General features: G+C 40.0%; 1 protein-coding gene across 19 annotated transcripts in view; it reads right to left on the bottom strand.

The window, feature by feature from the left end:
* Nucleotides 1–24,111, bottom strand: part of scrib (scribble planar cell polarity protein) — a 120,351-nt gene that overhangs the window by 53,767 nt on the left and 42,473 nt on the right. For 15 of the 19 annotated variants that reach the window (XM_062993964.1, XM_062993970.1, XM_062993974.1 and 12 more), the window contains exons 2-14: nt 20,893–21,010; nt 17,911–17,989; nt 15,515–15,604; nt 13,548–13,604; nt 12,407–12,470; nt 11,010–11,084; nt 9,469–9,613; nt 7,592–7,710; nt 4,004–4,203; nt 3,637–3,803; nt 1,837–1,967; nt 1,576–1,704; nt 205–384 (exon numbers count right to left, since the gene is read on the bottom strand). In XM_062993964.1, the coding sequence (XP_062850034.1) occupies nt 205–384; nt 1,576–1,704; nt 1,837–1,967; nt 3,637–3,803; nt 4,004–4,203; nt 7,592–7,710; nt 9,469–9,613; nt 11,010–11,084; nt 12,407–12,470; nt 13,548–13,604; nt 15,515–15,604; nt 17,911–17,989; nt 20,893–21,010 (1,554 nt within the window). The remainder of the gene's footprint in view (nt 1–204; nt 385–1,575; nt 1,705–1,836; nt 1,968–3,636; nt 3,804–4,003; nt 4,204–7,591; nt 7,711–9,468; nt 9,614–11,009; nt 11,085–12,406; nt 12,471–13,547; nt 13,605–15,514; nt 15,605–17,910; nt 17,990–20,892; nt 21,011–24,111) is intronic. The other 4 variants (XM_062993965.1, XM_062993983.1, XM_062993980.1 and 1 more) reach the window with 1 other exon arrangement.

Below are 24,111 nucleotides of genomic sequence, written 5' to 3'. Positions count from 1 at the left end.
ATTTAGACAGCTTTATGCTCAGTCCCTAACACCTGGGCTTGCCTTCCCCCCCCCCCAAGTATTTGCATGTATGATAATGAATAGGAACTAAAGCCACTTTAAACATCTTTAAAGGTTTTTTTTGGTCCTAAATGCAATAAATTGCTTTGAGACAACATCTGTTGTAAAAAGGGCTATATAAATAAATTTGTACTTCCACATTACCTCATTATATTCCACCTCCATGTCATCATTCTCCTCATCTTCTGGCTCTTGAGCATGTCGGTTAGTAGATTCTGCAATGCCATTTACTCTCTGCTTCTCATTAGGAGAATTATCGGAGGCTGTGCTGTTGGAAGCCTGGGATTCGTGGCTCTGATTGGACAGTCCGCTCGACCGTTTCTCCTGTGAATAAAAAAATCATATTCATTCAAAATCCTGACAGACTCATGACAAGTATCTAACCTATTGAAAATAACTTTTAATGCAATCTACATTTAAGCCCAATTTTTTATGCTCATCCAATTACACTTGGGAAAAGTTTAAGGTAAACACCCTGCAACATGAACGAGTTATTAAGATGCCTGATGACACAAACAGTACAAGATATTCTGAAGAAACACTATTCATATGATCGACAGGAGTCTGAATCAAGTTGACAGTACTTATAACATTATATAATAATAATGACAATAATAATGTTAATAAAAATGATAATAATTATAATTTTGTGTATGAAATTAAATACATATAAACATTCTGTTCATGTAAAAATGTAGTATATTTTGTATAAAGCACACTACACTATTTAAATTGTCCAGCTGATTATACAGTAGGTCCTCTGCATTCACGTGTTTTTGGCTTAGAAAATTTAAACTACTGTAATTTAATGTAATTTTAACAGTAGTTAGGCTTTTCTCTTATTAAAAAAAAAGAAGTAGTCCAGGACTGAATAAACTGAGAGATTATTGACTGAATAATGCAGAGCAGGATTTTCTATATCAGATTACTAAAGTGAATAAATTACAAGGAAGAATGAAAAAGAATGCCTTTATTTGTTATAAATACATAAACACATGTACAGTACAATGAAATTCTTATGCATATCCCAGATTGTTTGAAAGCTGGGGTCAGAGCTGGGGTCAGTCATTGTATGACACCCCTGGAGCCGACCGGGTTAAGTGCCTTGCTCAACAAAGCCCAACAGAGGCTGCATAGCAGAGACTGGATCTGAACCAACAATCTCTTCCCACTAGGCTACCACTGTCCTATCACAGGTTACCACTGTCTCATCACTATCCCTAAGGATTTATGATCCCTAAGGAAATATGTTGAAGACTTATTAATTAACCCACACTCCATCCCGTTTTTCTCCCAGGCATGCTTCCTGTCTGAGAAGTTCAATAACTGAATGACTCCAATGGCTCTTATCCCAGGTTTCCAAGCTTCAGATTGCTTAAATACATTTTCGATTTCCAGCAGATTATAATGTACATGTAAACACACTTTCTGTGCACTATTGCCTTGTTTTTATTCCTAACTAGCCAACCCGGGTAGTAAATACACAGACTGAAATGTTTATAAACAGATACCTACCTCACTGTCTGGGGACTCTGCATCTTCATCTGGCTTGGCTGTATAAGCCTCATTTCTTCTGGCCTCTATCACATTCTTCATCACCTTCAGCTCACTGGGGTGAGGAGTCGCTCGCCGCTGCAGGCCCTGCTAGTTCAGGAAAAAAATGGAAGAAAAAGAAGATTCGAAACGGAAAGTCAGCCTGCAACTGCTGCATTGTGCACACACATTATCAATGGCAAACCCAAAACCACGAGAACATATGCAAATGCCGTGCCTCACCCTCCTCTCTGCAGCAGTCTCATCATCCTCCTCTTCAGGCTTGGTCTCCTCCTGAAACTGAATGACTGACACTCTGTTCAGATTTGTGTCTGTGGGCCAACTCTCATCCACACTGCTCTGCAGCAGGTTCTCTGAAAGACACATAAAATAGTTCAAATTATCAACATGTTAATTGCTACTATAATTTAACAACACAGTTGGCACGCAACAACTTCACACAAAGGACCTACAAACAATTAAGTTCACAAATGCACATGCCAAAAGTATTCGCTTGTCTGGCTTCACACGCATATGAACTTGAGTGACATCCCATTCTTTATCCATAGGGTTTAATATGATGTCAGCCCACCCTTTGCAGCTATAACAGCTTCAACTCTTCTGGGAAGGCTTTCCACATGGTTTAGGAGTGTGTTTATGGGAATTTTTGACCATTCTTCCAGAAGCGCATTTGTGAGGTCAGACACTGACGTTGGACGAGAAGGCCTGGCTCGCAGTCTTCGCTCTTATTCATCCCAAAGATGTTCTATCGGGTTGAGGTCAGGACACCAAAATGGCTCATCCATGTCTTTATGGACCTTGCTTTGTGCACTGGTGCGCAGTCATGTTGAAACAGGAAAGGGCCATCCCCAAACTGTTCCCACGAAGTTGGGAGCATGAAATTTTCCAAAATCTCTTGGTATGCAGAAGCGTTAAGAGTTCCTTTCACTGGAACTAAAGGGCCGAGCCCAACTCCTGAAACACACCACCACACCATAATCTCCCCTCCACCAAACTTTACACTTGGTAAAATGCAGTCAGACAAGTACCGTTCTCCTGGCAACCGCCAAACCCAGACTCATCCATTGGATTGCCAGACGGAGAAGCGTGATTCGTTACTCCAGAAAACATGTCTCCACTGCTTTAGAGTCCAGTGGCAAATGGCTTTACACCGCTGCATCTAACGCTTTACATTGCGCTTGGTGATGTAAGGCTTGGATGCAGCTGCTCGGCCATGGAAACCCATTCCATGAAGCTCTCTACACACTGTTCTTGAGCTAATCTGAAGGCCACATGAAATTTGGAGGTCTGTAGCGATTGACTCTGCAGAAAGTTGGTGACCTCTGCGTCCACTGACCCCGCTCTGTCATTTTACGTGGCCTACCACTTCGTGGCTGAGTTGCTGTCGTTCCCAATCGCTTCCACTTTGTTATGATACCACTGACAGTTGACTGAAATATTTAGTAGCAAGGAAATTTCACGACTGGACTTGTTGCACAGGTGGCATCCTATCACGGTACCACCCTGGAAATCACTGAGCTCCTGAGAGCGACCCATTCTTTCACAAATGTTTGAGAACTCTATTTTCGAATTCAATTTTAGGCCACACAAAGGAGGTTGGAGGTCTCTGTGGAGTCTTGTTCCTTTTAAGGTTTCTTCCCTCACTTTTTCTGGTGGTTTGTCGTATGGTCGCTGCTGTGTAATAATTTTTGTTTTATTGTACGTGGAGCGGAACGTATTATGTATTTCATCTTCTCCAATCTTGCATCATGTGTATATACTTTGCTCCCATCTGCTTTCCAGTTATTTTTTAACTATTTTCTAATATAGTTTGATTGGGTTTTTTTGTTTATTCAATTCCACTGTCCATTTATTTATTGCGTTTTTAAAATTTGTTTATGGACTGAGACTGAGTTTAAGGCCTTTTGCTGTATTGTCTGCTTTTTCATTTCCCTCGAACCCACGGTTTCCAGGTACATACTATGCTCCATGTGCCCCATAGTAACCCGTAGTACCCAAACAAAAAAAGGAGGCAGGTCTTACCTAAGCTGGGTGTAGGTTGTTGGGGAAGCAGATAGCAGGTGAGCACCTTCTCACCCGTGCGCTCATCATCCTCAGTCTGAAACTTGAGCATGGGCTGGGACTGGTTCTCTGCCAGCCACATGGCCTTCAGGTTTAAATTGGCCAGTGAGAAGGGCAGGTTCGGCAGTCTAAGAGAAGATATTTAAACAATCTTATTTCTATCAGGCATGAGATAATACAAAACATATTTTACTATACCTATAGCATCTTGCTACTTCATTTCCTAACATGAACTCATCCTGTTAAATTTCTTTGATGAAACAAACATTAATGTAATTGTAACAGAGAGCCCTTCTTAAGTTAATACTTTCAGATCTGCGGCTTTTACCTGTTGCCTGCCACATCCAGTACATGTAGCTCAGTGGCATTGGCAAGCTCAGCAGGCAGTTTTCCCACACGGTTGTCTCTGAGCGAGAGCACATTGAGACTGGTACAGCCACCCAACTCAGCAGGCACACTGCTTAGGCGGTTACGGTCCACATTTAGGTTTGTCAGCTTCTTTAACTTTCCCAGAGAACGAGGGAGAGACTATAGGAAGCAAAGGAAACAAGAAAAAGGTGTGATTCATATAAAAATGTATTTTTTTTTATTATGTATATACACAGGCACAACTTATTATATAGCTATGGCAAAACTTTAGAGACAATTGCAAACTGGTCAGTTCTGCTTTTCTAGGTGTTCGAGTAAATGTTTTTGTTTTATTCAGTACATTACTCTCAAAATCTTCTAAATACAATTATTTCTAGAAATGACTGGTACATGAACTGGTAATAAACTGAAATACAGTAGACCCTTGACTTACGAATTTAATTGGTTCCGAAGGGCTGTTCTTAAGTAAAAATATTCATTAGTTAAACCTATTTTTCCCATAAGAAATAATGTAAATACAATTAATTCGTGCCAGACCTCCCAAACCACCCCCTTACCTAACCTCTCTAATGTCTTAAATGCTCTTTTTTGTTATAAATACAAGTATATTTGCACAGTTGTACTGTACATAAACACACATCAACATTTCAGTACAGTACATGTGCTGTACCATACACCATAATACATTGTATCTACCAGAAACAACAATAACTCTCATATTTCTCTATTATTTCCTTCATTTCAATAGCGTTGTATTTTGTAGGTGTAATTTCACGAAAGAATAACTTCCTTCTTCTCTCTTACTCACTGTCCCCTCTGTCTGATACACAGTGACAGCTACTGGCAGGAGTAATTATACAACAACAACAAACTGCGCTTTCTCTGCACCTTCTCTGGGGACATTTTAATATAGAATTTTACAAAATATAAAGTAAACACCGGAAAAACACCGTCCACTGTCCGAATGGTCGCTCACTGTTTATATATATATATATATATATATATATATATATATATATATATATATATATATATATATATATATATATATACATACAGGGTTGGACAATGAAACTGAAACACCTGGTTTTAGACCACAATAATTTATTAGTATGGTGTAGGGCCTCCTTTTGCGGCCAATACAGCGTCAATTCGTCTTGGAAATGACATATACAAGTCCTGCACAGTGGTCAGAGGGATTTTAAGCCATTCTTCTTGCAGGATAGTGGCCAGGTCACTACGTGATGCTGGTGGAGGAAAACGTTTCCTGACTCGCTTCTCCAAAACACCCCAAAGTGGCTCAATAATATTTAGATCTGGTGACTGTGCAGGCCATGGGAGATGTTCAACTTCACTTTCATGTTCATCAAACCAATCTTTCACCAGTCTTGCTGTGTGTATTGGTGCATTGTCATCCTGATACACGGCACCGCCTTCAGGATACAATGTTTGAACCATTGGATGCACATGGTCCTCCAGAATGGTTCGGTAGTCCTTGGCAGTGACGCGCCCATCTAGCACAAGTATTGGGCCAAGGGAATGCCATGATATGGCAGCCCAAACGATCACTGATCCACCCCCATGCTTCACTCTGGGCATGCAACAGTCTGGGTGGTACGCTTCTTTGGGGCTTCTCCACACCGTAACTCTCCCGGATGTGGGGAAAACAGTAAAGGTGGACTCATCAGAGAACAATACATGTTTCACATTGTCCACAGCCCAAGATTTGCGCTCCTTGCACCATTGAAACCGACGTTTGGCATTGGCACGAGTGACCAAAGGTTTGGCTATAGCAGCTCGGCCGTGCATATTGACCCTGTGGAGCTCCCGACGGACAGTTCTGGTGGAAACAGGAGAGTTGAGGTGCACATTTAATTCTGCCGTGATTTGGGCAGCCGTGGTTGTATGTTTTTTGGATACAATCCGGGTTAGCACCCGAACATCCCTTTCAGACAGCTTCCTCTTGCGTCCACAGTTAATCCTGTTGGATGTGGTTTGTCCTTCTTGGTGGTATGCTGACATTACCCTGGATACCGTGGCTCTTGATACATCACAAAGACTTGCTGTCTTGGTCACAGATGCGCCAGCAAGACGTGCACCAACAATTTGTCCTCTTTTGAACTCTGGTACGTCACCCATAATGTTGTGTGCATTGCAATATTTTGAGCAAAACTGTGCTCTTACCCTGCTAATTGAACCTTCACACTCTGCTCTTACTGGTGCAATGTGCAATTAATGAAGATTGGCCACCAGACTGGTCCAATTTAGCCATGAAACCTCCCACACTAAAATGACAGGTGTTTCAGTTTCATTGTCCAACCCCTGTATATATATATCGGTTCGTAATCCGAAATTTGTTCATACATTAAGTTGAAAAAGATCGTTCGTAACCCAAAATGTTTGCATGGTAAATCGTTCGTAACTCAAGGGTCTACTGTAAAGTAAATCATAAACTAAAAAGAAATTTTAATAATGCAGAACACACCTGTTCATATTCATTTTTTTTTTTTTTTTTTTTTAATTTTTTTTTACTTTTTTTTTTTAATTTTTACCCCTTTTTCTCCCCTTTTAGCGCATCCAATTGTTCAATTAGCATCGTGCTTCCTCTCTGTCTATGCCGAACCCTGCCCTGACGGAGGTGATTGAAGCTAACCCGTATCCCCTCCGAAACACGAGCAGCAGCCAGATGCATCTTTGCCACCCACACATTGACGAGTTTGGCGCCACCTAGCGTTGCATGCGGAGAGACACACCCTAAGGGCACCCTCTCCCATCTCTGTGTAAACGCCTCCAATCAGCCGGCAGAGAACGCAATCGCATTCTGACAGAGAGAGACCCACATCCGGTTCTTTGTCCCACCCCCCACATGAGCAACCGGCCAATCGTTGCTCATATAGCCACTCAGCTTCGAACCGGTAAAGCAAGGCTGGATTCGATACCACGCTTCTCAGAATCCAGCCCTGGTTGCAGCGCGTTTCTTTTTACCGCTGCGCCACCTGAGCGGCCATATTCATTTTTACAGAACACAAATGAAAGAACAGTTCACTTTGGTGGAATAACTCGGGTTTTCAATCACAGCTTTGCATGCTCTCCACAAGTGCCCCATTCCTGCCTTGCTGAACCACTCATCGGAGAAGTTAACTTTACTCCAGTCCAGACTTCCGTCCTGCACCACATAAGTGTTTTAAACTGCCCTCGCCATGCACTTTAACCCAGCTGACATTTGTAGGGCACTTGATGTCATCCTACGATTGTTAAGTGACATTCAAATGAGTCGGCGATCATCTGGAAAGTCATTTTCGACCTTAGCTGGTCTGCAGCTTTGTTGTCCACAGTGTCTGCTGCTTGATCTTGCTCTTATGAATTGACATATTGCCATATCTGAACCCTTTTTTAATCAAAACCAATTTAGTCTAGGTCTACAGGAGGGCCAATAATAATTACTATTGGGACAAACAATCATTTTAGAATCAAATTGCTAAAACAGTGCATCAGATGTTGGAAGCAGATCAAAATAAATCAATCTCTCTGTATCTTAGTGTTTTACCTGTAGGACATTCTCAGTCAGGATCAACTCTGTGAGGTTTTCACATTCGCCTATTGAGTCGGTCAGATGCACCAAACGGTTCTGGTCCACTTTGAAAATTGATAATTGCTTTAAGGAGCCTAAAAAGAAGAAGATATGTACAGTGTTAGGAGCAGCCCAAACAGTTAACAGTTTTTAAATAAAGTTTAACCAGTTAACAAGTTAACAACATGAATTACCACACTTGACACGAGTTTTTTTGGGCCATAGTTAGTGTGGCAATCATTCTGATCCACAAAAAAACTGCAGTGGTTGCAAATTCAATGCACTTCAACCAGCCGGCTACAAATCAGGCGAATAAAACTTTCTGCAGCATTTTATTTCATTAAGCACTTTATCCTGGTCAGGTCTGAGCCGGTTCCAGTTTCACAGGGAAACAATGGACACAAGGTATAAAAACCCTAGACAGAGCACCAATCCTTAGCAGACTTAAGCTGTCCCCTCCTCCCCAGACATAGCTGATTATGTCTGTGTAGACTCCAGGCTGGCTGATGGCACTGCTAAGATTTAATCTCATCAGTAGTGAGTTAGCGTAATAGATGCCTACAATTGAGCGCCCCAGTTTCAGTATTGTTTGTTACCCAAATAATCTTGCTCTAGAGTCATAGAAGCAAACTGCCACTAGAGGGCAGTGGTGCAAATGTTATAATAGGAACACAAACTATCTGAAACTGGTAACAACTGCCAATGAGGCTGAAGAAGCAAGTAAGAAGTAGTGCCAGACTTTGCAATTATATTATATAATATTAATTTTAAACTGCTCGCATACATTCCGTAAATATTAAAAAGTGCCATGTTTTCTCTTAATGAAGAAAATGTTTTAGATCTTTAAGGAATAAGTAAGGTCTAACTCGGTCTGCACTCCAGAAGCTTTGTTTAAGTGTGGTTATTAATTTTATGGGGAGCATGATCATTAGATATGGTAACATCTTCAGACAAGTGTTGATACTTTAGAGTGGACCATGTCCTGTAAAAATGTTTCATATTTGTTGGCTGTAGGCCAACATTTAAGTCATTACATGGCTACTGATAGCATTTTAGAGTCCATACTCTCCTGATAAAAACATCGTAAAAACGTCATATGACTCAAAACATGAATCCACACGGAAGTAGGAAATTTGGTAAAAATTGTTCTGTCCAACCACATAATGGTCTACATATTGTGCTCCTAACTCCAGGTTATTGCACTTATACTAGTCTTTCATACAATTGTTTGTGAACTATAATTTTTGCCCCTGTTGTAACCGTTCATGTACATGAAGTGCAGCTGTTTTTGTAATTGTCATTTTTTTGTGGTGTTACTACTACATTATTTGTTGTACCCAGTAACAGTTTTTAGCATTTCTAGGATATGAACCTTTTGATCACTAGCCCATAAAATTAATTCATGAGTCCACATTCCATATTGTGATAGCAAATTTCAGCAAAGCAACGATTTGTTTTGCGACCATTTCTTACATCACCAGGGGCGGCACACAGTGGGTAGCACTGTCGCCTCACAGCAAGAAGGTCCTGGGTTCGATCCCCAGGTGGGGCGGTCCGAGTCCTTTCTGTGTGGAGTTTGCATGTTCTCCCCGTGTCCGTGTGGGTTTCCTCCGGGAGATCCGGTTTCCTCCCACAATCCAAAGACATGCAGGTGAGGTGAAATGGAGACACTAAATTGTCCATGACTGTGTTCGATATAACCTTGTGAACTGATGAATCTTGTGTAATGAGATTAAGAGAAATAACTACCGTTCCTGTCATGAATGTAACCAAAGTGTAAAACATGACGTTAAAATCCTAATAAACAAACACACAAACTTACATCACTATAACCAGATGTTAAACTGGCTTACCGATGCTGTCAGGCACAATTTCCAGATGGTTCTGTGAGAGCAGCAGGTCAGTCAGGGCAATGAGGCCGCTGATCTCGGAGGGCAGCAATGTTAGTCGGTTCTCTGAAACATCCAGGCATACAAGCCGCCGCAAACTTCCCAGCTCCTGTTAAAATGAAAGCCAACTATATTACGGGACACAATATTAATCGTCCACAAAAGACAAACCAATGTTGCTTGTCCTAAGCAAAACAACAGTAACTACTGTTACGTAGGAGGGAAAAAAAACAATTGTCAAGCAAACAAGGTCAGGTTTGCAGTATGGCGCTACCCAGAAACACTTGTCTCAGGGCAGAAAAACACCCTGGACATGGCACCAATTCATCACTGGCCACAGATGCCTGTGTAGCCAGTAGAAAATTTAGAGGGGCGTGCAGAACACACCAAACTTTTCAGAGATGATGACAGAGCATTGCAAGACTCAAACCCAGGCACCCAGGACCCATGTTGTTCAGTGGCACCTACTCTACAAGCTGGGCTACCACCTTAAACAAATTGTTTTCCAAAAACTACATTGGATTTGGATTGCTGCATCTGACCAAGTAAGACTATGATCATCAGTGTGTGATGGCATGCTGCATGGCATTCAGTGAGACACACAAGTTCTCCAGATCATCCATTGCTAATGCAGGCACTACAACTTGACAGCGGAGCCCGCTATAGCACTTCGACGTAGCTAATTGTGCCTATGTGTGGGTACCTGGCCGATTGACAGAACAGCTGAGATGTAAACGCAGATCCCAGCTGTGGTGGGCTGGCGCATTAGACCTCCCACAATAATAATGTTCATTCAGTCAAAGTCAACATGAGTAACTGCATATAAATCCTTAATATTTAATGATGCTAGCTATTTCTATTACCAGTATAACTTAGAAACAAATGAGTACAAATGGCATGTGAGGTTCCCCTCAGCAGGAGTTAGGAGTTTGCTTGATCAGGAAAGATATAGTCTCTCAGGGCCAGAACAATCTCTAATACTGTATCTTCAGTTAGGACAGGAACAAAGTCTGTATGATTTTTATAAGCCAATTACCCATCATGAGGGGGAATGCAAAATACCAGTTTAAGTTGTTGTGTTCCAAATTATCTACTACTGTTCTAAACTGTACACCTGATTAGTGAACAGCACTGTAACTAAACAATGGTTTAATTACAAACAGTGTAGCACATCCATGAATCAATCTTTTACAAACAATGCAGCATAAACTAATATCTTCTGCAAGGTGTCTTGTATTGCTTATATAGAAGAAATGTCTGTAGAGGATATAAAGTGAGGAATATGGCTGCCTGTCCGCAGTGTTGTAACCCCCCTCTTCCCCAAGTAATAATGGTTTTAGCACCAGAAGTCAAATACAGCTCCACGTCAGTCAACTTGAACATCAATTTTCAAACAATGTAACCAGGTAGATCAGTTACAAAGTGTCTCATAAAAATAGTACTAAAGTCCTAAAATTTAGTCAGATTTTTTAGCCATCAGCAAGTTAAATCATTAGTGTACTTACTGGAGGTAGAGAGGAAAGTTGATTTCTGTCCAACCAAAGCTCACGAAGGTTGGGAAGTGCCCCTAGTGTGTCCGGCTAGAATAGAAGGGCAAACACAGTGTGAGGAACACAGAAAGACCAATTTAAAGAGCAATCAGTTCCAAATACAGTTTTAACACCTGTCATTTTGCTTTCGTGAGCACACTCTGGTTGAATCTTACATTTTTTTCATATTATGACTATACAGAACTGAACAGCTAGGAACCATACCTGTAATACTGCATAATATTGTAAAATATTGAGAGCAAACATGTATTCATTTGTTTTTACATTTACATTTTCGGCTTTTAGCAGACGCTTTTATCCAAACTGACGTGCATGTGTAGAGTCCCACTTAGTATACATGTTACCAAGACGAGCTTTACATGAGTCCAGTCTGTAAGAGGTATGCATTAAAGAAGCATTCTGGCTCTGAGCTTTGTAATACGCTGTTTTTAGAAACCATCATCTATAGTTTGTGTTGATCCCACATTCCTTCATTTGCTTTAATACTTGTGTAAACAACTCGTTATTTCATGGTACACACCCGTTACTATTTTTAAGTCTTTTATAGTTGGCAGCATAAACTTGTTTTTGCTCCCACCACGTTGAATTTTGTAAACTTCCCCTATAATGCAAATGCACATGTGCAAAAAGTACTTTCTGTACTTAAACTGTTTCACAGATTATTTAAAGGATATCCCAGTTTGTTCAATCAGACAGAAACTGCATTTGGAATGGCCTCAATTGGACTAGTCTATTCCGTATGAGGTGTATACATGGACGTGTTTTTTTTTTTTTTTTTTATACCAATTGAGTTTGATTATTAATGGATTATGAGGCTGCATGTAAACGTGGCTAGTGAGTCTCATGCATGGCTGAGATGATGTGATGAATTGTTCATTTAAGAACAGTGTTAGTGTAACGTGCAACCAATGTCCTTTAAAAGAAGCACACATCCAGTGGCTGTCAAGGATAATAATAATAACAATTTACAATAATAAAAAATTAAAGATAATAAAAATGCAAGGATGGACATCTTGAACATATGATTGAAATTGTGACTGGTGGCCTAATTAATTATTGGCTTTTATCGATTAATAGAAGTCAACAAGACGCTGCAATTCCATCACAGCAGCATCCACAGACGTTTTTAGAGGCTATTGCTGTGATGTATGTTGTATGCAAAATGTAACTATGGGTAGTGGCTCGTGATTACATCACCGTGATTGCCTGGGCGACGCCTTTGTATGATCCCGTATTGTTTACCCCATCCCACTGAGAAAACTACCGAGTGTTGCCATGACGGCATGAAAGAAAAACACACACACTCACATACATACAAACACTCGGCCTCAGAGAGAGTAAATGTGCGTTACCAATACTTCCAGTTGATTGCTGCCCAAATCTAGCTGTTCCAGTTTAACCAGGAAAGACAGAGAGCTGCAGATCCACAGTGCACATTCAAAACACAAAGAGACAAGGAAAAATTATATCAGCATGAATGCTTTTTGTTTCAAAGCACAAGCACCATGTTGGGTATCAATTCTGGAATGTGCATTTTGCATTTGCATGGCAAATGTGTAGGGCAATTTCATTTAAAACATATCTGACCATGTTTAGCTGTGTCTTGTAAGAAAAAAAATCACACTTATTTGCCAAACATGAAGCAGTGATGTTTCGTTAATACAGCATAGTTTGAATGATGTACCTGTACTGGTAGTAACACTGTAAAGTCAAATCTCTGCTTGTGGGCACCTTTCTATCACCAGTAGAAGTAGAAGAAAGGAAACTGACGATCTTGATTAATTAAAGAAAAGTCTATGTGTAAGGATTAAATTGTGTATATAAAAGCAACAGGTAAGTCTTATTTGCAAACTGGTCTAGTTATAGGCAAAATAACTTCCAGCAAAACAGCTGCTGAAAGTTCAGACCAAGATCCTGTTCAGGCAAAGTAGTAAGTGACAAATGTAACAAGCTAGTATACATAGGGGCACCCAGGTGGCGCAGCGGGATATTCCGCTAGCACACCAGGACCGAGTTTCTGAGGCTCGGTGTTGCCACCATCTGGCAGGCATAATTGGCAGTGCCCGCAGCAGATACTAAACTGTCTAATACTAATATCTGCAGGGTGGGGGCCGGACTATGTGTGGGTGGGTGGGTCTTCATACGCTGTGTAAGGACCCTGATTGGCGGAAGAGACGCCTGTGCAGAAAGCAGGGGCGAGAAGAGGAGGGCTGTACACGTGTCGGAAGAGGCGTGTACATCAACGTGCTCTCCTTGAATGCAATCTGGTATCTCTCAGCAGCGGAAGACAAAATTGAATGCGCTAAATCGGGAGGAAAATGGGGAGAAAATGTATTTAAAAAAAGCTAGTATATATATAACGACATTCCAAATTTGATGCGTCAGGGTAGCTTATTATTTAAATGAGTGAGACAGCCGCTTTCAAATGAATAAAAAGTATAAATGACTTATGTAGAAACAAAACTTACATTTTACAGAAAGGTGTATACTTACGTGGGCAAAGTCTTTAGCAGATTCTCTCTCAGCTCCAGAGTTACCAGGTTAGCCAAGCTAAAGAGTAGTAAAGCCAACAGATTAGAGGGACAGACGGCTGTGTGTGAGTCAGATGGAGAATTAATGTTGTGGCAGTTGGTCAGACAGAGTGAGGGGGTTCTCCGTCTGTTTGAACAGCACCAAGAGCCAAAACCAGTCTAGAATCTAAGCTTCTGATGGTGTGTCTATGAACATGGTGACCATTTAAAACATCACACTGTGTATATGACATGGGTGGGTCAACATTATTGGCACCCCAAAATATCTCCTGAAGTGAAGTGCTTAGTGATTAGTGTTTGATACAGACAAGCACAGAAACACAAAAATAACAAAAAAAAAACTTATTCATCAACCTGTGAATAAATAGAAATTAAACTCACCTGTCCCATCTTGTCAGTTCTCACATGACTTTAATTATCCTGTAAATGATGGCTTTGTTGCTCAAAGACCAGTTTTATTCTGTTACTTGTTAACAATGGCAAAGACAAGAGAGCTGTCTGAGCAGATCAGAAATGCTGTTATCAAGAACAAGCAGTCTAAAGGGTACAAGACAAACTCTAAAAATCTTGGCACTCTGGCTTCAACAGTTATCAAGAAGTTTGCTACTCATGGACCAGTCAAGAACCTTCCAGGATGTGTAGGAAAGACAAAAAATGATGAAAGAACCCTACGGAACATGTGGCAAAGAAACCATGTACAACATCCAAGGACTTCAGGCTGAGCTGGAGACATCTGGAGTGACCATACTTTATACACTAAACAAAACAGGGCTCTATAGGACCCCACTGTGTAAAGAAAGGCATTAAACTGAACTTTGCCAAAACTTACATAGACAAAGGACAATCCTGTTCTATGGACAAATAAAAACAAACTAGAGCTCTTTGATAATGCATACCAGCATTATGTTTATAGACGATGATATGAAGACTATAAAGAAAATAGCACACTACCCACAGTGAAACATGGTGAAGGATTCATAATGTTGTGGGGCTGCTTTGCTGCTTCAGAGACTGGAGGCCTTGAACGTGTTACAGAATCAATGAAATCATAGGATTATCAGAGCAATTTAGAGCAAAATGTACTCCTAAGTGTAAGCGAAAAGGGTCCTAAAGCAGGTTAATGAGCCAAAGCACACATCCAAAAGAACACAAAAAAGGATAAAAAGGAAACAATGGACAATGACCACAATGAGTCCTAATCTCCATCCAGTTAAAAATATTTAGAGAAAACTAAACCCCCAAAACATTCCAGAGCTTGGGAGAAACTTGGAGGCTGTCGTTGTTGCCAAAGGTTGTGCAACAAACTATTAGGAAATAGCGACTTTCTTTTTTTTTTTAAATGACTGCATGTGTGTTCTCTCCGTTTTCCTCCCGATTTAGCGCACTCAATTTGTCTTCCGCTGCTGAGGGATACCCGTTTGCATCCAAGGAGAGCACGTCGCTGCACACGCCTCTTCCGACACGTGCACAGGCCTCCTCTTCTCTTCCACCAATCAGGGTCCTTACACAGCATATGAAGACCCACCCACCCACACAAAGTCTGGCCCCCACCCTGCAGACACGGTGGCCAATTAGTATCTGCTGCAGGCACTGCCAATTATGCCCACTAGATGGCACCCACTAGATCGGAGGCGACGCCGAGTTTCAAATCGAGGAGTTCAAAATCTTGGCGTTGGTGTGCTAGCGGAATATCCCGCTGCGCCACCTGGCCACCCCTATTAAAAATCATCAAAACATTCATTTATTTCTGAGGATATTGGCTTTTTACTCTGAACAATCAAGGGTACCAATAATGATGACCACAACAGTATATGCTTTCTTAATATGGTCATCTTGCCCAACATACTCTTTGTGCAAATAACAACATGAGCTATAAGACCGGTTTGTGTGTGTGTGTGTGTGTGTGTGTGTGTGTGTGTAGACACTCACTTTCCGATATCATTGGGTAGTGATTGTAGTGACACGTCGTTGAGTGCAAGGTGGGCTAATGCTCTGAGCTGGGTAAAGCCATCAGGCAATCTGCCAAAGAAGGAGAAATATGACACATTAACATTCCACATGACATTTTACTGTTAGCATGGCACAATTGAAATTTTGACCATAATAGTAAAAGTATAAAATACTACCAAAACCATGAGACTAAAATATTATTGCTAGAATTTTATATTATTGCTGTTTTATGAAACAACATTTAAATTTTTTTTCCACAAATCAATAATCTGATGACATCCCATAAAAAAGATATTATACTGGGCTCAGTAAGCACAGGCCATGTCAACCCTAAAAACAGAACACTGTGCAGTGAAATTCATCAGTTCTAAACACAATCAGATGCTTACAACTTTGTGGTAAAAAGTTAGGGGAAGGTCATTACCTGTTCAAGAAAGGCCTATGGTTTGATGAGTTTAATAAGCCCTGAACTTATTCCTGCTGAACCTGCTGAACAACCCCCCATCCAACATCTAAGTGCCTGAAATCTTTCTTTTGACTGAACAGACACAAATTCCCCCAAACACATTCAGAACCGTGTGCAGAGCTTTCCCACAATAGTGGAGGTTGTTTTACGGAGATTATTACATTCTTTTCACTGTTAACCACCCGTTGTTAGTTGACAGCTAACCATTAACTGGCAAATTTATAGCACCCTATAACATTTTAAACATCAGTTAGTTTCTTGATGTGCCAATTTATGGTTTGTTAAATGAAAAACACCTTAATGTGATAGTAATGAAAAACAATAACAAGCATAAATATTGTCAGTGCTCAGATGGCACAGCAGCAAATTACACTACCGCAAGGATCCAGCTAATGGTAGCATCTCACTAAGTAACTAATATAATCATCACTATATATAAATTTACTTTGGTTTATTTTTTGTAGTATGCAAATCTTAACTGTGTAAGCCAAGTGTAAGTAAATGTGTAACATTTAGATTTCAATTTTGTATCCCAAATTGCTTTCTCACATGAGTGAAAGCCACAAACACAACTGCACAGACAGGGAGTAAAGTAGTATACAGTCCCTAATAAGCTATGTTTGAGTTAAATGACTTTGCCTTAAAGTGTCTGTAATGTAACTTACATTTTTTTATCAGTAGATAAGGGTGTCGCATGATTCGAGTAGTAGATCTGCCAGTTTTAGGCAACAGATATGACAGTCTTATTTCAGTCATATCCTAGTCAGTCATGGCAGGTCCAGTTCCACTGAGAAATACTGGGCACAAGGCAGTGGAATACCCCGGACCGGGCTATTCCCCCATCAGACATAGCCATTTGTGTCTGTGTAGATGCCTGGCAAGCTGATATGGCTGGGCTAGACTAATAGACCACTGCAATACCTGAGAACCTAGAGCAGTAGTTTTTCTGTAAACCATTCTTCTATTCAAATATCTATATTGTTAATCTATGTTTTTTATTAAAAGTTCATATTTTTAAGCCGCTCAGGTGGTGCAGCAGTAAAACACGCTAGCACACCAGAGCTGGGATTTCGAATACATCGTATCGAATCTCAGCTCTGTCATTCGGCTCGGCTGGGCGGCTATATGAACAACGTTTGGCTGTTGTTCATACAGGGTAGGGAGCCGGATAGGGACTTCATAACTGATGCAATTACGACCTCTGCTGGCTGATGGCATCTGCACAGAGTAGAGGAATAATGCTGATCAGGGTGTGGCTCTCCATGCACAGGGCCGATTCGCATATGAACTCGGCTCGTGCAGGTTAAAAAATGCAGTCGGCTACTGCTCATGTGTCAGAGAGGATATGTGTCAGTTTGCTCTCCTCAATCAGGGGTGGGGGTCAGCACCAGTAGAGAGGAAGCATAACGCAATTGGGTAAAAATTGGACATGCTAAAAATCGGAGAAGTAAGAGAGAAAAATGCATAAACAAAGTTCAGATTTTTATAGTAACTAAAAATTCAATAACTTCTTACTGGAACACCTGCTTATTTGTATTGAACACTTGATTAGGTAATTCTACATCTTCCAAAATTATCCTTCTCAGTTATATTATTGTTTTTAGGTATTTCCCTGATGATAAAGACAAAATGTATCTAGTTACATTTTGCTTTTTTAATACCCTTAACCTTGTAATGTAACCGAATGACCAGTTGGCTTTTTATATGCCATTTTGTCTCCTTTTTAATCTTATAATTAGCACATCTTTAGCACTTATCCAGGTCTTGTCCTTTGTCAACTAAATCAAACTCTAATAAAGCACAATGCAACACTTCCTGCCTTTTCCCACCATACACCTCCTTACTTAAAAATGGCATTTGCATTGACCCAATGGTCTGATAAAATCCAGAGTTCCACCAGTTCACAAACCTGGAAAGTGGGTTTCCACTGAAGTCTGCAATCTCCAGTGCCTTACAAAACTTAATGCTGTCAGGGATCTCGGGAATGTCTAGGAGAAAAGAAAACAATAGTAGTAAGTAAAAGGCTAGATGCAAAGTCAGCAAGATCTGCTCAAAGATATGTCAGCACAGTGTTCAAAATGCTTACCAGATTTTTAATGGAATGAATGTTTTAAACATTTTATTTACATTGCAATTAATGTCCTTACAATTACGTTAACATTCCACTCCACATAAACTCAATATTGAGCATATTATTAGATATCTGATTATTCCCATTCTCTACCTACTTGCATTTTACAGTATCTAAAAATAAGAGTACGGCTGTTATTTTTCCCAAGCGTCACGTTCTCTCACTTGTTGGCCACTGTTCGTTCAGGTGTGCAATCTTCCAAACTTCATGAACATGCCTCCCAATCATATTTCAGAATGTTTATTTACATTTACAAAAGCAGATAAAACCCAAATATTCCCAAACCACAATAATACAACTGCTCAAACTGTTCAGACCATACAGTAAAAAACTAATTTAGATCGGCCACAAGAATAAGGAGTAATTGCTTATCACATTTTTGGAATTTCAGTTGTGTATGTCTAAATAACACTAATTTCAAGAATCAAGCAGAGGGATCCTGTTGATGAACAACAGTGCACTGTGCCTACAAACGTCACTCAAAGGGATTATAAAGTATTAAAAAAAGAAAACACTTCAGTTCTATGTTTTTATTTATCAGAGTCTAAATAACAATTTGTTCCTCAACAACTCATATAAACTAAAAATTAACACTAGGTGACTCTTTTCCCATCTAGACCCCTCCTTCAGCAACAATAACAAACATGTTCTGTAAGAATTTATCAGTCTCTTACATTGTTAAATTGGTCATTCTTAAAGATGTCTTGGCCCACTGTTCTGTACAACATGCTTTAGTTCACTGATGTTTGAAGGAATTTCGTTTATGCACAGCATTCTTAAGTTGGGCCATTTTGTAAAATGCAATAAAAGCAAGAATCTGTAATTCGTTAGTTGTTGTAAAACTTTATTTAACTAATAAAAGCACAAAGGATTCACCGTTTCTACTAAGCAACTTTATTTTGTAAAAAAAAATAAACACTTTTAAACCTTAATAGCTGCAACACACTCAAAAAAGGTGAGATATGAAAAGATGTCAATTTAGCACTTGTTTTGCTAAGATCCCAATATATGCCTCCACATCAATGCACCCCCATACCATGACAGACGTTGGCTTTTGCACCTTTCGTGCAAATTCGTGCAAAGTCATATAACCACAGCAAATGTTTCCTCTGTTTTTCAGTCCATCTGAGATTAGCCTGAGGTATTTCTAAACAGAAGTAATAGATGGCATTCTCTTTGTGAATCAAATGCTCAGAATGCATTTCTTTATGAAGAGGCAAACTGTTACGTAACAATGTTTTTTTCAAAGTTTTCCCAAGTCCATGGGGTTTATTTATCACAGTTCCATGATGATGTCTCAAACAAAGCTGAGGGCTCAAAGGTCAAGCACAATTTTCCCTGCCCTACAATGACTGAGACATCTGGATTCTCCAAATCTTTTCACAATAATGTCCGATAGATCGTGAAAGGCCTAAGTTACTTGCAGCCTTGCATTAAGAAATTTTCTTTTTAAACTGATGAATTGTCTCATGAGGTTGGACACAAAGTTGTGAGCCATGAAAGACTTCGGTTGAGCCTTTGGTTGATCTTCCTTTTTCCTTTTCTAGCCATTTATGACACTCACCTGCTACCAGCTCACCTGCATATTGTGGAATGTTTTAAAATGATGTAACAGTCTGTTTCACTCTTATTTAGGGTTTGTCCCACTTTTTTTGGACTTGTTATTTTGGCCCTAATAAATAAAAAACATAAAACTGCAGAAGGGCCAGCTTTCTTTTTCCCATGACTGTCCCAAATTTTTATAAGAATGTATTAAAAACTTGTTTATGTTCACACAGTAGAATTAAGCTGGTCAGTGAATGCATTAGAAGTTAAATAAAGCTTTGATGGGATTGATAAACACAGATTCCTGTTTTTTCTTGTCTTTTAAAAAATGTCCCAGTTGTTTTCCCACTTCTTTAGTCATTCAAATAGTGATTTGCTGATTTGATCACTGTCCTGTTGGATGATCCAATCTTGGCCTAGCTTAAGCTGCTAGACCCATGGTTTCACATTTGTCTCATTGTTTTGGTTCATTACTCAGGTGGAGTTTCTGTCATTTCAATAACTCCAAGTTTCTCAGTTCATGTGGCTTCAAAAGTAATCCACAACCTCTTAAATCTTTCTTTATATCTCTGAGCTGTCTGGACTTGGACATGAATTTCGATTTGTTTGGAGATGGCTTTATAACCCTTCCCAGATAGATAAACAGCACAAATGCTTCTCTGGCTGATTCCCTTTCTTTAATGTTGGTTTAAGTGTGGAACAAAATGACTGCATATTGAATTCTGTTTAGTTTGTCACCTGTTATTGTTAGTTTAGAGAAGTTGGTGAGGACTTGTTAGTCAAACCCTAATAAATAAAAATACAGAAGTGATGGAGGATATGACTGTTCCCCATGAGCATGTACTGAATAACATGATTACTGAGCTAAAACCCAAGCAGCAGAATCAGATTTCCTGTAAGTTATGCAGTGTAAATGAAGCACCAATGAATTCACTGCCAAAATCTGGTAGTGATTAGATTATTAGTGTGCATGTCAATGCAATAATGAAGTTGTGTGTGTGTGTGAGCGTGTGTACAATGCTTGACACTCGACAACAAGGATAAACCAAGGACAACTATTGTCAGCATGCTGAGAGCATATTTTAATGCTTGTTGTAGGAGAGACCACATTTGTAGATTATACAAATACAGGATATTTCAATATACTTGGCATTCTATGTGTGAAAGATTATTTGACTATAATGTGTTTAACTGTGTGTGTGTGGGGGGGGGTACCATTTCGGGAGATGTCCAGCTCCACCAGCTGCATGAAGTTGGCCACTTCAGGAGGAAGTCTTTGGATTTCATTGTCGCTCAGGCCAAGCTTTCGAAGGTTTAGCAGCCTGAAGAAGGGCTACAGGGAAAGACAAAAAAATGTAAGTTAATAAGAGCCTAACATGAATTAAGGATGTACAATAAACTGTAACAGCTTAAAGATCAGCCAGACAAAAAGAACTTAAGGTACTTGAGCAATTTAATTCCAAGAGACAAATTTAGATATACAAAGTTGGAAACATTTCCAATGTATATTTTTTATCAAATACAAGTGTTGGCAATAAGTGTGGCTTAAATTAATAATACAGAGATGTGTCCACATACGTTTGACCATAGCTCTAGCAATACGCATGCAAGCCTGGACAAATCTATATAAGTTTGCAACTGAGAATATGTTAACAGTAACACCGTTTATAAAAAAGCTAATCTGTCAAAATAGCAATGCACAATTGCTGTTAATTTTCAGTATTATATGTTATTTTTTTCTTATTGTGAATTAATTTCTAGGTAACAATGTAGTATTAGTTTTATTAGTTTTTAATTGGAATATAACCAAAACATGAAACTTAATGCTAATGTTAAACATTTTGCATATGACTGGCAAGGTCACAAAGATGAAAAGGCATTAAAGGTCAAAAAGACATTAAGTACTTTCTTCTAGGGCAATTGAACAACTTGGAACACAAGCTTCTGTGTGTGTGTGTGTGTGTGTGTGTGTGTGTGTGTGTGTGTGTGTGTGTGTGTGTGTTACATGCTGTCACGCCTACATTGCAGAGGCAGTACTTGTCTAAGTGTGAAGCATTGTTGGATCACAAACAGCAGGAAGTTATATATAATGCAGAAGTGAAAACTCAGGTAATTTCTTTTCTCAGTTCACTAGATTATTATCACAGACTTCAACCTCAGTATGCATCAACACTAATTTCTAATATACTACAGTGCTGTGCAAAGTATTTGCATATTTATCACATATGTTATGTACAGTGTATCACAAAAGTGAGTACACCACTCACATTTCTGCAAATATTTCATTATATCTTTTCATGGGACAACACTATAGACATGAAACTTGGATATAACTTAGAGTAGTCAGTGTACAGCTTGTATAGCAGTGTAGATTTACTGTCTTCTGAAAATAACTCAACACACAGCCATTTATGTCTAAATAGCTGGCAACATAAGTGAGTACACCCCACAGTGAACATGTCCAAATTGTGCCCAAATGTGTCGTTGTCCCTCCCTGGTGTCATGTGTCAAGGTCCCAGGTGTAAATGGGGAGCAGGGCTGTTAAATTTGGTGTTTTGGGTACAATTCTCTCATACTGGCCACTGGAAATTCAACATGGCACCTCATGGCAAAGAACTCTCTGAGGATGTGAGAAATAGAATTGTTGCTCTCCACAAAGATGGCCTGGGCTATAAGAAGATTGCTAACACCCTGAAATTGAGCTACAGCATGGTGGCCAAGGTCATACAGCGGTTTTCCAGGACAGGTTCCATTCGGAACAGGCTTCGCCAGGGTCGACCAAAGAAGTTGAGTCCACGTGTTCGGCGTCATATCCAGAGGTTGGCTTTAAAAAATAGACACATGAGTGCTGCCAGCATTGCTGCAGAGGTTGAAGACGTGGGAGGTCAGCCTGTCAGTGCTCAGACCATACGCCGCACACTGCATCAACTCGGTCTGCATTGTCGTCATCCCAGAAGGAAGCTGACGCACAAGAAAGCCCGCAAACAGTTTGCTGAAGACAAGCAGTCCAAGAACATGGATTACTGGAATGCCCTGTGGTCTGACGAGACCAAGATAAACTTGTTTGGCTCAGATGGTGTCCAGCATGTGTGGCGGCGCCCTGGTGAGAAGTACCAAGACAACTGTATCTTGCCTACAGTCAAGCATGGTGGTGGTAGCATCATGGTCTTGGGCTGCATGAGTGTTGCTGGCACTGGGGAGCTGCAGTTCATTGAGGGAAACATGAATTCCAACATGTACTGTGACATTCTGAAACAGAGCATGATCCCCTCCCTTCGAAAACTGGGCCTCATGGCAGTTTTCCAACAGGATAACGACCCCAAACACAACCTCCAAGATGACAACTGCCTTGCTGAGGAAGCTGAAGGTAAAGGTGATGGACTAAACCCAATTGAGCACCTGTGGCGCATCCTCAAGTGGAAGGTGGAGGAGTTCAAGGTGTCTAACATCCACCAGCTCCATGATGTCATCATGGAGGAGTGGAAGAGGATTCCAGTAGCAACCTGTGCAGCTCTGGTGAATTCCATGCCCAGGAGGGTTAAGGCAGTGCTGGATAATAATGGTGGTCACACAAAATATTGACACTTTGGGCACAATTTGGACATGTTCACTGTGGGGTGTACTCACTTATGTTGCCAGCCATTTAGACATTAATGGCTGTGTGTTGAGTTATTTTCAGAAGACAGTAAATCTACACTGCTATACAAGCTGTACACTGACTACTCTAAGTTATATCCAAGTTTCATGTCTATAGTGTTGTCCCATGAAAAGATATAATGAAATATTTGCAGAAATGTGAGGGGTGTACTCACTTTTGTGATACACTGTATGTATGTTAGGTATATATCTTTCAGATCATCAAACAATTAATATTAGACGAAGATAACTCAAGAAAACAAGCCGCTTTTTAAAAAATGCTGGTTTTATTTATTAAAGTGAAAAAGCTGTTCAGCCCTGTCTGGATCTATGTACAAAAAAATAATCATACCCTTATCTACCAAATAAACTTGACAATTAGGTTTAATTTCACTAGGCACATCCAGACATGATTCCTGCCAGGCCTATTGAATCTAAACCTGTCTGAAGGTGCTTAGAATGTCTTAAGAAGCGGCACATGATGCCACATTCTAAAGAAATACAAATACATGATGTGCTACAAAGTCATTAAAATCTACCAGTCTGAAAAGGCTTACAAAGGTCAAAAAAGAACATTTAAAGAAATGTAGGCCTGAGCTAAGGTCAATAAACATGATTCCACAATAAGATAGACACTGGGCAAAAATGGCACTCATGTCAGAGTTGCTGAACCAAAAGAACACAAAAGCATGTCATTTTGAGTCAAGGGTGGAACTTTTTGGAAGACATGAAACCTGTTACATCAGGTATAAAGCTAACACTGCATTCCACTATAAGAACATCATTGTGGTCGTCTGG

This window comes from Trichomycterus rosablanca, chromosome 4, assembly GCF_030014385.1.
Source record: "Trichomycterus rosablanca isolate fTriRos1 chromosome 4, fTriRos1.hap1, whole genome shotgun sequence".
NCBI lineage: Eukaryota > Metazoa > Chordata > Actinopteri > Siluriformes > Trichomycteridae > Trichomycterus > Trichomycterus rosablanca.
Note: the sequence above shows the minus strand (reverse complement) of the source record. Positions and strands in the feature narration are given on the sequence as shown.